Source organism: Dermochelys coriacea, chromosome 25 (genome assembly GCF_009764565.3).
Source record: "Dermochelys coriacea isolate rDerCor1 chromosome 25, rDerCor1.pri.v4, whole genome shotgun sequence".
Lineage (NCBI taxonomy): Eukaryota > Metazoa > Chordata > Testudines > Dermochelyidae > Dermochelys > Dermochelys coriacea.
In genome coordinates, this window is record NC_050092.1 from 1,392,873 (window position 1) to 1,408,236 (window position 15,364).

General features: G+C 40.6%; 1 protein-coding gene across 4 annotated transcripts in view; it reads right to left on the reverse strand.

Annotated features, from left to right (window-relative positions):
• LOC119848174 (zinc finger RNA-binding protein-like) overlaps positions 1-15,364 on the reverse strand; it is a 76,237-nt gene that overhangs the window by 35,404 nt on the left and 25,469 nt on the right. For 3 of the 4 annotated variants that reach the window (XR_006277064.1, XM_038383594.2, XM_038383597.2), the window contains exons 2-3: positions 11,029-11,248; positions 10,126-10,255 (exon numbers count right to left, since the gene is read on the reverse strand). Coding sequence is in view for 3 of the 4 variants with exons in the window: in XM_038383594.2 (XP_038239522.1) it covers positions 10,126-10,255; positions 11,029-11,248 (350 nt within the window). In the remaining variant the exon portion in view is untranslated. The remainder of the gene's footprint in view (positions 1-10,125; positions 10,256-11,028; positions 11,249-15,364) is intronic. The other variant, XM_038383595.2, reaches the window with a different exon arrangement.

Consider the following 15,364-nt stretch of genomic DNA (forward strand, 5'->3'; position numbering starts at 1 on the left):
TTGTTTGGAAAAATATGCAGATACTGCTCAGATAGATAATGCTCCCAAACAGTGAAATTTGATCTGCTGAGACATAAATAAGGCTGTTTTGAGGAAATGTATATAAAAAACATTTGGATAAGGGTTTACAGATGGCTTTGTTGTAGCTTGTAGAACTAAGATTATATTCCAAATTTAAAATATATGAAATATTCTTGGGAATAGATACAGCTTTTAAGGAATATGTCACATAACAATGGGGAGCATTACTGTTAACTTCCATCCTGAAATCAGACATCTTAGTGCTGAAAGTGGAATAGACAGGAAAATAGAGCTTAAGCCTTACTTGAATCTGGCCAGAAGGAACAGTGATATGGCTGAACTGGAAGGTGCCAGAGGCTGTCTCTGTAACCCACACCCACTTGGCATGGTGCTCTGTCCCCGTCTAGTGGTGGCTAGGTTACATAGAGGTGGATAAGCCTAATACAGCCTTGGACATTAGCAGAGTCTTTTTAGCTCAAGCAGTAAAGTCTCGTGCAACAAGACCCAGAAGTCCAGATTTGACCCCTGCTTCCAATAACCCACACAGGAGAGTGGTGTTACATCTATACTGTACAGTCTACACTAAAGGAGAAAAATATGTTCAATATACCTTAATAACACCAGAAGGTAAAGTTCTTCCTAGATAACTAACCTCAGATTCCAAGCAGTCTAGCCTCAAAGGATCTGGACGGAGAGGAGAGATTGGAAAGCTGGGGTGCTTCTCTGCATCCAGTAAAAAAAAAAAAACCAAAACCATCAGGGCCAAAAAATGACTAAGAACCATTGTTGCTTTGTCTAATTGACTTTTCCTGGCACCTTTGGTTTGAAGGTATATAGGAGTTAGCCAGTCATGAGATGAAGGTGGTGTCCATGTGGCAAGAGCCTCTCTGGTGCTTTGAGAAGATCTTAGTGGTCCTGTTTGTCTGAGAGACAGAGAGATCCAAGTGTGGAGCATCCCAGGCTGATATACATTTCAGAACACAGTCTGGTCTAGCTCCCAGTACTCTAGGGAAAGTCGATGGGTTAGCCAGATGGCTTGATGGTTTAACTTTTTTGACGGAAGTTGCTCTGATTGCTAGCTACAATAAGTTTCATTGTTTGTGTCCTTTAACAACAACTTATGGTACCTCCCTGTTGGTGCACATAACCATGGCTCTCCCTATTATCATTGGTTTCAGAGTAGCAGCCGTGTTAGTATGTATCTGTAAAAAGAAAAGGAGTACTTGAGGTACCTTAGAGACTAACACATTTATTTGAGCATAAGCTTTTGTGAGCTACAGCTTATGCTCTAATAAATGTGTTAGTCTCTAAGGTGCCACAAGTATTCCTTTCCTATTATCATCATCACTACTCTACTAGAACTGGGCATTATTTTCAAATAACTGAAACTGCTTTGAGTTTTAAGACAGTTATGTTTAGGGTAGTCTCTTTTTGAACATTTGCAGTACGATGGTTCACATCTCTCTTGGACATCCCAGCTTGACAAGCATTTTCATCATCTTGAGCTGGTGTGGCTCTGAATGAGGTTTGCCTGCCAGGAGCTTTCCCCACACCAGAACTACCATTTTCATGGGAGCGTCAACACATGATCCAGTTATGTAGCTGGAAGTTCCAGGTCTGCCAGAGGAGAGTTTACAGAGGTCAGAAGTAAATAATTTCCCGTTAAACAGTTTCTACAAAATGACTAAGATTCTAGTCGTTTATAGTCCGTACCATCATTTTTGATGATCTGTGATAAAGCTGAATTAGACAAAACTACTCCTCAAATTTGTCCATGGGTAAGACTACAGAGCTGAAGGATGAGAGATACTTTGTCCTGAGATGGAAGTCATTCTGTGAAGGAATTCCATGAGCTTTTGGGATAGAGAGTAAAACCATGTTGCTATAGAAGTTAAATTGAATATGGTGATTCTTACAAGCCTTTCTGCATTTTGAACTTTTTTTATTGCGAGATTGTCAAGATAATGATAAATCTGTATCTCATAATTTGGAGATTACAAATACCATGACGTTTGAGAAAATTGTTTGGATGGGAAAATGGAGACAGGGAACGATTGGAATCTTGTTTCTGAATTTAAAAAAGTTCAGTTCAGCTTTGTTTTCCTAAATCAGAGGGGAGAGAGAGAGAGCCAGCAAAGGCCTTTAGTTTGTTTTGACATCACAACTCTGGAACAGTTTCCTGAATGTTTTTCTTGGAGAGGGACTGGAGCTACTGCTTTTAGTTTTTCTAAGTTCTGAATGGATTGTTGCACTGCTAATTTTTTAGTTCAATTTGAGGGGAAGAAAAGGAGAGGAAAAAAGGAGGAATTTGCTGAAACTCTATCAGATATCCTTCACTTATCATCTCTAGTCCCTATTTGTCTTGAGTTGCATCAACCTAGGCACCAAAACATCTTTAGATATCCTCCAAAACAGTGACAGGCCATGAGCTGGCACAGATTAAAGAGAGTCTGAGAAGCCCTGTTCCTGAAAGGATCCCAGGACATCCTCATTGAGAGACCATTTATATATTTCCCATGTATGAAGGCATGAAGAAAATTAAGAGCTGGTTATAAATACTGTAATGTCCATCCAGGTCAGTAGTCACAGTTCATGCAAGAGGTCCAATAGCCAGGAGATCCAATCCAAGGGAAACGTACAGTGTAGTAGCTGGTGGAGTCAAACAAAACAACGAGATAGGATGAGATGGGGGCAACAAGACAGAATCCAACGGGTCCAAGTAGCAACTAATGGGCAATGGCTTGATGCTCAGACAAACCCTGAAAGCAAGCAGGAAATTTTTATATATAGATATATATAGATAGATAGATATAGTCACCAACCAGAGTCAAGATCATGTGGCCAAGCAGGAAGCAGAATGCTGGAAGCTGGCCCACCCAAGTCTGTGAATTCCCCGTTAAATGGATGAGTTGGTGTGGTGTGTTGGCCACGGTTGCTTTCCAAGAACCCAGTGGGCCTGGCTTCAAGACCAGGAGTCGAGACCAGGCCCTAACAAATACAAACGTTGATATCAGGATTGACATCAGTATTTAAAAAAAAAATAAATAAAAAAAAATAAAGACTCCCAATGATCTTGCTGTTATGAAGAGATTGCTCAAAATTTTGAAGAGTTAAAGCTTTTTCTCGGGAACCTCCAAATAAAGATCAAATGAAGCTGGGCGAGATTTGAGCTAGCAGTCAAATCAATGGCCAACGTTCTAAACTACAAAGTTCTTCTTGTTATAGCACTGCAGAGAAGTGATCTGTCAGAAAAATAAAACACGTCACAGCAAGCATCATAACTCAATGAAAGCTCTTCGTTATTTTGGACAGAGCTCTCAAAGCAAAGGTAGCTTTTTATCCATGACAGAGAATTCTTGAACAATATTATGCCAAGTCATTGAAGCTTGAGGCAACTCTTAATCTTCACTTTTGCATTTTTTAAAATGTAGAGGCCTTAATTCCAGCAGCATGGATAGACTCTCTTTCTGAAATTGTGCACCAGGGCCAAGAAGCTGTAATTTGAAAATATATCTGTATATATGTCTTCCTAGAGCTTGTAGATTTAAAATAAGCCTTACAGAGGAACCTTTTAGCAGGTGAAGTCCTGAATCATGATTTTCTGAAGACACTAGTGAATACTGCATTACCCTTAGATTTCTCATCTTGAGTGTATTTTTGAGAGACAAGAATGCTTGGTCAGCATTATCTGCACAGTGCAAGTTGTCTTCTTAAATGCAGTTCTATTCTGAAAAGCGGCTAAAAAAATATCATGCAGTTCCATGTTTATTGCGTCTCCATATCAAATTTATGCAGTTTAGAAATATTATTTCGTAACAGTCCTCCCTGCAAATTTCACACAGGCTAATAAAGTTGCACAGGTCTGAGGGCAGAATATGGCCTAATATATATATTACTGTTAATGATGCACAAAGGGAAAAAATAACTCAACTAGACTCCCAAGAGCTCAGGCTGAGTTTGCAGAGCTGACAGTCACACAGTATTTTTTTTCCTTTGTAAACTGAGCAAATATGGTAATTAATGAGACACAAACATGGAATCCAACAAAGTGTACATAACACAGTGACTCAATTTCAGAGCAGAATTGCACTTTAGAAGCTATCTAAATCATCACGTTCAAAAGTCATCTGGCGTCCAAGTCAAGGAGTTCACGTTTGCTTATAAAGGAAGCAATTCTATACTACTAAGATTTTCTGGATTTTGTCTTCATTCCATCTTTCCTCTTCAGCAATGGTGGAAAAGAGGAAAGATGGCTATTCCTTTTGGATGAAAGGGATTAAGAGCTCTCAACTTTTCAACTTCATTTAACAAGTTGTTTTTGATGGAATTAAAATTTGGCCTTGAAGGAAAAACTTTAGTGTACTAAGATGGCAGAAGGATGGAAGTAGATGGCCAGACACTGCTGAGTTGACTTGCTTGCATATTTACTGTCTTTGGCAGCAATACTTTTAACAGATAGTTTGCTATCATTTGGAGAGGCCCTTGTCATCACAGCCCCATATACTCACTCCCAGGAAGGTGGAAATGGCATTTTCTCTACTGGATCTGCTCTTCTCCTAACCTTGAAGTTGAGGGAAAAGAAATCACAAATAGAGAACTTGCCTAGTGATGCTGATGCAAAGGTAGAGGAAGACCATTGCTGGGAATCTTCCCTGAAGCAGGAAAGAGGAGAAAAACAGTCAGTGAAGAGCTATTGCTGTGGCCAAACTGTTTCTTTGGTGCAGAAGCAGGGCCAGCTCAGCCAAGAAGCTCCTTTGAAGCACCACGTCAGAGGCCCAACCACCACTTCAGCAAAGCAGAGGAAAAACAGAATGCAGGAGACAGAAGTGTTCAAGAGATGGGGATGGCTTCCCAGCAGCAGGAGTAAATCTGAAAGAGCCAGCCAAGAAGGTAAAAAGAGCAAAGTGCTTCAGAATACAGCTAACACTGAGCACAGTGGCAGCTCAAAATGCATTTGGTTATCAGAATCTCTTCTTGCCACCAAAAAGTCGAGCCAGCTGCCTCTGTGGACGAGTGGGAGAGACCTACCCAGCAGTGAGTCTTCTGGATTGACCGACGGACCCACATATGAGAAACTTCTTCACAGAGCATGTAGTTAACCTGTAAAATTCATTACCCCAAGAAGCCAGAGAACTGAATATTGCAGCTGGATTTAAACAGGATCTGGATAAATTTATGACCAATAATAATTTGTAGTTACATATGTTAAGATGTGGACAGTCATATTTCATCCTTCAGTGATCACTGCAGAAGCCTAGAATAAATCCTCCCTCCGTGACCATGAATACAAGCAATTGGCTGGGTGTTTTATGATTTTTTTTGCCTTCTTCTAAAGCTTCAAATAATCATTGCTACAAGCAGGATACCAGACTTGAAGGACAAATGTTCTCATACATTATGGCTAATCCTACGTTCTTAAAATGCCTGATTTAACCATCATCCTACATGTATTCATTTTCACTCCACTTCGGTACCTTAAGGATTCCAGAATAATGAGGCAAAATTCTCATCAACTTCAAAAGAAATTTTGTCTGAGAAAGGACTTCAGGAATTAAAGTGAATAGTTTCCTATGTCCATTTACCTATAGCAACTGGTTCTAAAACCTTAAGTGTGTTATGGATTTGTAGAACCCTTGAAAAGCCTCTAGTCAAAAAGTACCCTTGAGCAAAACTTCATGACAAAATGCTTATTATTGTATGTTTGATTTGCTTTTTAAATAGATTTATTTAACTAGCTTAGTTAAATATGAAAAAATTCTGAACCATAAAGATAATCTAGCTGAAAATATAGTGATCCAATTTGATCCTGAAGGGAAAAGCAGCAAGAAAACATGAAGAATTTTTAATATTAAATATACCCTGAACATGAGATGAACTCAATACCTTTGAACTATAACAAAAAATGAACAGAATCATACAGATTTATTCCAGTGGGCTAAAGAGACTTTGCAAAAAGAAAAAAAAAAAAGAGTACTTGTGGCACCTTAGAGACTAACAAATTTATTAGAGCATAAGCTTTCGTCACTTATCCATGGGAATTTAAAGCTATTATTTTGGCCACTAGAGGGAACCTATACAGTCACAAAAATGAAAAACATTTAGAATTCACAGGTTTTAAAGTGAATCCTAATACGTTACCAGGACCAGATGACATTCACCCAAGAGTTCTGAAAAAACTCAAATATGAAATTGCAAAACTACTAACTGTGGTATGTTTCAGAGTAGTAGCTGTGTTAGTCTGTATTCACAAAAAGAAAAGGAGTATTTGTGGCACCTTAGAGACTAACAAATTTATTTGAGCATAAACTTTTGTGAGCTACAGCTCACTTCATCGGATGCATTCAGTCCACCTTAGTCTGTCTCTAAGGTGCCACAAGTACTCCTTTTCTTTTAAGTGTGGTATGTAACCTATCATTTAAGTCAGCTTCTGTACCAGATGACTACTCCTGAGGGCATTCTGTGCAAAATAAATAAAATAAAAAATAAAAAATAAAATAAAAAAATAAAAAATAAAAAATCTGCACACAGTATTTTAAAATTCTGCAATTTTTATTTGTCAAATAAATGTGGAGGCTCCAGCACATGGCACTGGGAAACACAGGCCACTGGCTGCACAGGGTGGGAGATCACTGTGCTGCTCCATCCCCGGGACACTGATTCAGTGGTGAGGCTGCATCCAACCCTGACACAGCGCAAGGACTGGGCCTGCCCCAGAAACACCCCAGGCCCTGCCCCTCCGTGCCAAATGCACCAGGTGTGAGCAGGCAGGCTCAACAAGGCAGGATCCAGGTGGGGGTGGGGGAATAGGAGATACAGGTGTCAGTTGAGAGGGTGCTGTGTGAGGCAATCTGGGTGCAGGTGGCTCAGTGGGGAATCTGCATGGACAGGAGGTTGCTGGGGAGTTCTGGGTGCAATGGTGATGGGACTCCGCATGGGAATCCAGGTGAAGGGTGGTTGGGGCTCAGCAGGGAGGGTCTGGGTGTGGGAGGGATAGAGCTTAGCGGGGGGTCCAGATGCTGGGGGAATGTGGCTCAGTGGGGTGGGGATCCAGGTGCAGCTGGTTAGGGCTTGGTAGGGTGGGGATCCAGGTGCAGGTGGTTCCGCAGATTCGTCCAGGGAGGTTGAGGCTCGGTGGGAGAGTCTGGGCGTGAGGGGGTCTGGATGCATTGGGGTGGGCAGATGGGGGAGGAGCGCCTTGTAAAGTGATCTCTCCCCCTGCAGCTGATGGGTGCAGGAAGCGTGGAAGGGAGAGTTTCCAGAGCTTCCTACAGACAGGGGAGAAATCTGGGGTGGGTATGACATGGCCCCGGATGCTGTGCAGGGGAAGAGGAAGTCCCATCCTCCCCAGCCCAGCTGACTAGGAGCTGAGCCCAGCACGGGGTAGGAGACACCAAGATGGGTCTTCCCCAGTCCCGCCCCCTGCCCCACAGTGATTTACCTCTTCGCTGGCTGCCCTGGGCACCCAAAACATGCTGCTGGGGAGGGTCTCATGACCGCTCTTGTGGCTTCCTTTTGGTTCCCCATCAAAGTCATTTTTCTGCGGGGAAGCAAAGAAATCTGCAGGGGACAAATTCTGTGCATGCGCCGTGGTACAGAATTCAGCCTGGAGTAAGATGACTGAAGAATAACTAATGTGATGCCAATTTTTTAAAGAAACTCTAGAGGCGAACCCATCAATTGTAGGCCGGTAAGCCTAATTTCAGTACCAGGTAAATTGGTTGAAACTATAGTAAAGAACAGAATTATCAGAAACACAGATGAACACAATTTGTTGGGGAAGAGTCAACATGGCTTTTGTAAACGGAAATCATATGTCACCAATCCACAGAATTCTTTGCGGGAGTCAAAAAACATGTGGACAAGGCTGATCCAATGGATACAGTGTACTTAGATTTTCAGATAGCCTTTGACAAGGTCCCTCACCAAAGGCTCTTAAGCGAAGTAAATTGTCATGAGATAAGAAGGAAGGTCCTCTCATGGATCAGTAACTGCTTAACTGATAGGAAATAAAGGGTAGGAATAAAAGGTCAGTTTTCAGAATAGGGAGAGGTAAACAGTGGTGTCCCCAAGGGTCTGTACCGGGACCAGTACTGTTCAACATATTCATAAATTATCTGGAAAAAGAGATAAAGAGTGAGGTGGCAAAATTTGCAGATGATACAAAACTATTCAAGGTAGAAATAAAAGGAGTACTTGTGGCATCTTAGAGACTAACAAATTTTATGAAGTTGACAGATTTCCACTCTATACGGCTAAATTCAGTGCCTTGCATAATGACAGGTTTCAGAGTAGCAGCCGTGTTACTGCTACTCTGTAACCTATTCACGGTTGCTACTCTGAAACCTATTCAAGGTAGGTAAATCCAAAGCTGACTGCGAAGAGTTACAGAAGGATCTCACAAAACTGGGTGACTGGGCAACAAAATGGCAGATGAAATTCAATATTGATAAATGCAAAGTAATGCCCATTGGAAAACATAATCCCAACTATACATATAAAATGATGGGGTCTAAATTAGCTGTTACCATTCAAGAAAGATCTTGGCTATCTTGTGGATAGTTCTCTGAAAACATTAACTCAACGTGCAGCAGCAGTCAAAAAAGCTAAATATGTTAGAAACCATTAGAAAAGGGATAGATAAGAAGACAGAATACATTATATTGCCTCTATATAAATCCATGGTACACCCACAACTTGAATACTGTGTGCAGATCTGGTCGTCCCATCTCAAAAAAGATAAATTTGAATTGGAAAAGATAAAGAAAAAGGGCAATAGAAGTGATTAGGGGTATGGAACAGCTTCCATATGAGGAGAGATTAATAAGAGTGGGTCTTTTCAGCTTGGAAAAAATATGACTATGGGGGGATATGATTGAGGTCTATAAATTATGACCGATGTGGAGAGAGTAAATAAGGAAGTGTTATTTACTCCTTCTCATAACACAAGAACAAAGTCACCAAATGAAATTAATAGGCAGCAGGTTTAAAACAAACAAAAGGAAGTATTTCTTGACACAACGTAAAGTCAGCCTGTGGAACTTTTTGCCAGAGAATGTTGTGAAGGCCAAGACTGTAACAGGGTTAAAAAAAGAACTAGATAAGTTCATGGAGGATTAGTCCATCAATGGCTATTAGTCAGGATGGGCAGGAACGCAAAACCATGCTCTGAAGTGTTCTTAGCCTCTGTTTGTCAGATGCTGGGAATGCGCAACAGGGAATGATCACTTGATGATTACCTGTTCTGTTCATTCCCTCTGAAGCACCTGGCATTGGTCACTGCCAGAAGACAGGATACTGGGCTAGATGGACCATTGGTCTGACCCAGTATAGCCATTCTTATGTTTATAGCGAAGTCTGTGCAAGCAAAGATGCATGGGAGTCAGTTTTGTGCTTTTTGCATCCTCAACAAAAATGTGACACTCACTATCCCTACATATTTTTTCTATAATTTTCTCTACAAATAGGGCATGCTGTATATTTTTTTTATATTTAATTATATTTCAATATGTAAATACACCCAGAGGCTTGAGGAATGGGCTTGATTTTTTCTAACTACTCATGGGCATCTAGTAAATTATTTTTCACCTGAAATTTGAGTAATGTACATTAACCCATAAAAGGAATGATCTTCCAAAGTTATAATACAAGTTACTTTTCACATTCTTATCAAATCCAATCCTCTATAAGCAATAGTATGTCCAGCTTGGTTTCAACTCACCACTGTGATTTGTATTTATAGTCTATCAATTCATGTCATATTTAGACAGCTCTCTTTCTCTTACATGTATGATAAATATTTGTGCATTCAGATTCTTACAAATCTTTTTTTGAAACATTAGTATGAAGTAACATTTGTGTTCAAGTTATGACATTTAATGAACTGGAAAAAATTAAACCACCACCACAATTTCACAAACATTTTCACACTCTTAAGAGAAGATTTAAGGCATTTTCCAAAGTTGCTAAAAAGTCTAATTAAGCTACTTTTGACACTTTACCTGCAACTGATACTCTGCTGCCAATAAAGCTTTAACATTTTGAACCTCCCAGTTCTGTACATATTTTGAAACAACACACTAAAGTTGTGAACACTGTAGCACTCACTTGACTGGTAGTAAGAGTCTGTGGCAGTGTGTTGAGGCTGGGTAGCAACTGGCTGGTAGTACTGTTTGCTCTCATAGCTGCTTGCAGATGTAGATCGTCCATAACTATAACCATCCTGTATATGAAATTCCAACAGAACAAAAAAAGCCAAATTATGAACACACAGCTCAATGCTACAAAAATTAATATATAAATTAAGCATTCTTTAGCAAACTGATAGCAATTAGTTGGACTCTACCAAAATGGCTAAAACCTTTTTTTATGCATTTGTTCATGTCAACTAGGAAGAACAAGTCAGTTTATAGTAGGAAAAAATCAAAAAGCCTCCCAGATTTCATTCTATAGCTCTTGATTCAAAGTTTATAGTCCTTAGACTTTAGGAAATTAAAACTATGTGTGTTCTTAGCTTTGCACCTGTTTTGGCTCTCTAGTAATTTGGTTTGATCCCTCAGCATTTGCTGATTGATATATCTATCTATATCTATATCTATATCTATCTATATATCAATATCACTTTTATGCATATTCAAAAAGGTAGCAAATATACTAGAGCTCGCAAGTCCAATATCTTGAAGAATTTATCAGAAAAATCCTTTAATACCAATATATTATTTTTATAATTAATAGCTGTATTATCTTGGTGCCTGGAAACCCCAATTAAGGATTGGAATCCATTGAGCCTGTACAAATGTAGCATAAAAGACAGTCCTTGTCCCCTTTTCAATTAAAGATTGGAAATGTATGGAGTGAAAAAAACACCAAAAAAAAAAAAAAAAATCACATATATTATCAGCCTTATTCTGCTTCCCAGGCAAAAATTTATACCATGCAATTAATGTGGACAAATGCTGCTCAGATAAGTTACCAATTGAAGTGTCACCAAAAGGTTTTGTGGATAGATACCTGGTAATTTGGTGTTGTGGTAGGCTGGGGGGTAGGTTCCTGCTGCCGAGTTCCATAACCATAGTCCTGTCCTGAATGTGATTGGTATGCTCCATAGACAGCAGTTGCAACTGGCCTGGCAGCCTGCACTGTGGGCGCATAAGATGGAGTCACAGGAGTTTGCTGGACAGTGTAGCTTGCCGCAGTGGTTGGATGGGAATAAGCTGTAGCAGGCTGAGTGCTGAAAGACAAGACAAACAATTTAAAGTCTATAGCAGCACAAGGTTTTTAAACTGGGCATAGGTTTCATACACAAAATCTGACACTACATTTTCATCTCATCGATCAAGCTAGTACACATTATTTCAGTATTAATCAAAGGATACATACGTAAAGTCAATGTTGAAACTCAATCAATACTATGACCAAAACTGGAATTCAGATAAAGAAAGGAAGGATGTGAAGAGATAGGGTACTAACAATATATTTGTGTACGATCTGACACCATCAACTAGCAGCTTTATTGGGGTAAAGTGGAGACTTAACTTCCCTGATTTTAGAATATTAATTTCCATGGTCTGATGCAGGAACAAGCCATTTTGAACTCTTTCCTCCAAGTCCTCCAATTCAACATGTATCTTACCCTGTGACCAATTACATCTCTATACCACAACCGTTGTACTAGAGAAGAAGTGTAAATAACATTGCGGAAAAATGTCTCGCCTCTAACACACTTAGAGTGTACACAGAACTTCATGCAACAGTAGGGCTAAAAACAAAAAGGCCGTATCATTAGTCATGCCTGACTAATCTAATTGCCTTCTATGATGAAATAACTGGCTCTCTGAATGAGGGGAAAACAGTGGACGTGTTATTCCTCGACTTTAGCAAAGCTTTTGATACGGTCTCCCATGGTATTCTTGCTAGCAAGTTAAAGAAGTATGGGCTGGATGAATGGACTATAAGGTGGATAGAAAGATGGTTAGATTGTCGGGCTCAACGGGTAGTGATCAATGGCTCCATGTCTAGTTGGCAGGCGATATCAAGTGGAGTTCTCCAAAGGTCAGTCCTGGAGCCAGTTTTGTTCAATATCTTCATTAATGATCTGGAAGATGGCGTGGATTGCACCCTCAGCAAGTTTGCAAATGACACTAAACTGGAAGGAGTGGTAGATACGCTGGAGGATAGGGATAGGACGGACCAAAAGAATTGGGCCAAAAGAAATCTGATGCAGTTCAACATGGACAAGTGCAGAGTCCTGCATTTAGGACAGAAGAATCTCATGCACTGCTACAGACTAGGGACCGAATGGCTAGGCAGCAATTCTGCAGAAAAGGACCCAGGAGTTAAAGTGAACAAGAAGCTGGATATGAGTCAACAGTGTGCCCTTGTTGCAAAGAAGGCTAACAGCATTTTGGGCTGTATAAGTAGGGGCATTGCCAGGAGATCGAGGGAAGTGATTATTCCCCTCTATTCGGCACTGGTGAGGCCACATCTGGAGTACTGCGTCCAGTTTTGGGCCCCCCACTACAGAAAGGATGTGGACAAATATAGTGTGTCCAGCAGAGAGCAACAAAAATGATTAGGGGACTGGAACACAACTTATGAGAGATTTCAGAGTAGCAGCCATGTTAGTCTGTATTTGCAAAAAGAAAAGGAGTACTTGTGGCACTTTAGAGACTAACAAATTTATTTGAGCATAAGCTTTCATGAGCTACAGCTACAGCTCACTTCACTATAGCTCACAAAAGCTTATGCTCAAATAAATTTGTTAGTCTCTAACATGCCACAAGTACTCCTTTTATTTTTATGACTTACGAAGAGAGGCTGAGGGAACTGGGATTGTTTAGTCTGCGGAAGAGAAGAATGACGAGAGATTTGATAGCTGCTTTCAACTACCTGAAAGGGGGTTCCAAAGAGGATGGATCTAGACTGTTCTCAGTGGTAGCAGATGACAGAATGAGGAGTAATGGTCTCAAGTTGCAGTGGGGGAGATTTAGGTTGCATACTAGGAAAACCTTTTTCACTAGGAGGGTGGTGCAGCACTGGAATGGGTTACCTAGGGAGCTGGTGGAATCTCCTTCCTTTGAGGTTTTTAAGGTCAGGCTTGACAAAGTCCTGGCTGGGATGATTTAGTTGGGGATTTGTCCTGCTTTGAGTAGGGGGTTGGACTAGATGACCTCCTGAGGTCCCTTCCAACCCTGATATTCTATGATTCTATATCCTTAATTAATGTAAACCAGTGAGCATCTGGCCCAAGGATGACAGGATTTGGGTTCCTCCAGGTTACCCTTCATCGTTGGTTATTTCTCCAATAAATCTAATTTTTCTGCACATATTAAATACTGTAATTTTATATTTATAGAGCATTTTTTAAATATACATGCTCTCATCAACATGTTAACACCACACCACACAGGTTTAGAACAGATAATACTAACCAATCTCTGAAGACCAAGACATTGCAGCCAACAGCACTTAAGCCAGGAGACCCCAGTAATTTAAGTTTACTGTCCATTAAGACAGACAACAGAATCAACAATTTCCATCCCACCATCAACCTCAGCCTGGACCAGTCCACACAAGAGATCCACTTCCTGGACACTACGGTGCTAATAAGCGATGGTCACATAAACACCACCCTATATCGGAAACCTACTGACAGCTATTCCTACCTACATGCCTCTAGCTTTCATCCAGATCATACCACACGATCCATTGTCTACAGCCAACCGCTACGATATAACCGCATTTCCTCCAACCCCTCAGACAGAGACAAACACCTACAAGATCTCCATCATGCATTCCTACAACTACAATACCCACCTGCTGAAGTGAAGAAACAGATTGACAGAGCCAGAAGAGTACCCAGAAGTCACCTACTACAGGACAGGCTCAACAAAGAAAAGAACAGAACGCCACTAGCCATCACCTTCAGCCCCCAACTAAAACCTCTCCAACGCATCATCAAGGATCTACAACCTATCCTGAAGGACGACCCATCACTCTCACAGATCTTGGGAGACAGGCCAGTCCTTGCTTACAGACAGCCCCCCAATCTGAAGCAAATACTCACCAGCAACCACACACCACACAACAGAACCTCTAACCCAGGAACCTATCCTTGCAACAAAGCCCGTTGCCAACTCTGTCCACATGTCTATTCAGGGGACACCATCATAGGGCCTAATCGCATCAGCCACACTATCAGAGGCTCGTTAACCTGCACATCTATCAATGTGAGATATGCCATCACGTGCCAGCAATGCCCCTCTGCCATGTACATTGGTCAAACTGGACAGTCTCTACGTAAAAGAATAAATGGACACAAATCAGACGTCAAGAATTATAACATTCAAAAACCAGTCGGAGAACATTTCAATCTCTCCCGTCACTCGATTACAGACCTGAGAGTGGCTATCCTTCAACAAAAAAACTTCAAAAACAGACTCCAACGAGAGACTGCTGATTTGGAATTAATTTGCAAACTGGATACAATTAACTTAGGCTTGAATAGAGACTGGGAATGGATGAGTCATTACACAAAGTAAAACTATTTCCCCATGTTATTTCTCCCCCCCACCCCACCCCCCACTGTTCCTCAGATGTTCTTGTTAACTGCTGGAAATAGCCTACCTTGCTTGTCACCATGAAAGGTTTTCCTCCTTTCCCCACCCTGCTGCTGGTGATGGCTTATCTTAAGAGATCACTCTCCTTACAGTGTGTATGATAAACCCATTGTTTCATGTTCTTTGCGTGTGTATATCAATCTCCCCTCTGTATTTTCCACCAAATGCATCTGATGAAGTGAGCTGTAGCTCACGAAAACTTATGCTCAAATAAATTTGTTAGTCTCTAAGGTGCCACAAGTACTCCTTTTCTTTTAGCAATTCTTTGAAGCACTCAATTCCAAGTGTAATTTATTTAAAAATTCCCCATTTAATTTTAAGCAGTACTACTTGCTCCTAATCTAGTCATTGATAAACCGCATATTCAGCAACATTATTTTCCACGACACTTGCTCTCTGTTTTTGGAGAAAGATTCTCCATTTGCAACATCACCACATCTCTCTCTCTCTCTCTCTCTCTCTGACAAAAGTGAATTAGACATGGCTCTTTCTGAAGAAGCCACTCCAAGCTTCTGCCAGAGAAAGACTATAGAGACAATTGCTATCTTAAGTACTTATATGTCTTCCATCACCTCACAATCTTTAACACGCATTTATCCTCACAACACCCCTGAAGGCATGGAAGTACTATTAAACCCATTTTACAGATAGGGAATTGAGGTACAGGAAGACCATGTGTATGTCTACATTATGAAATTAGGTCGATATAGAAGTCAATTTTTAGAAAT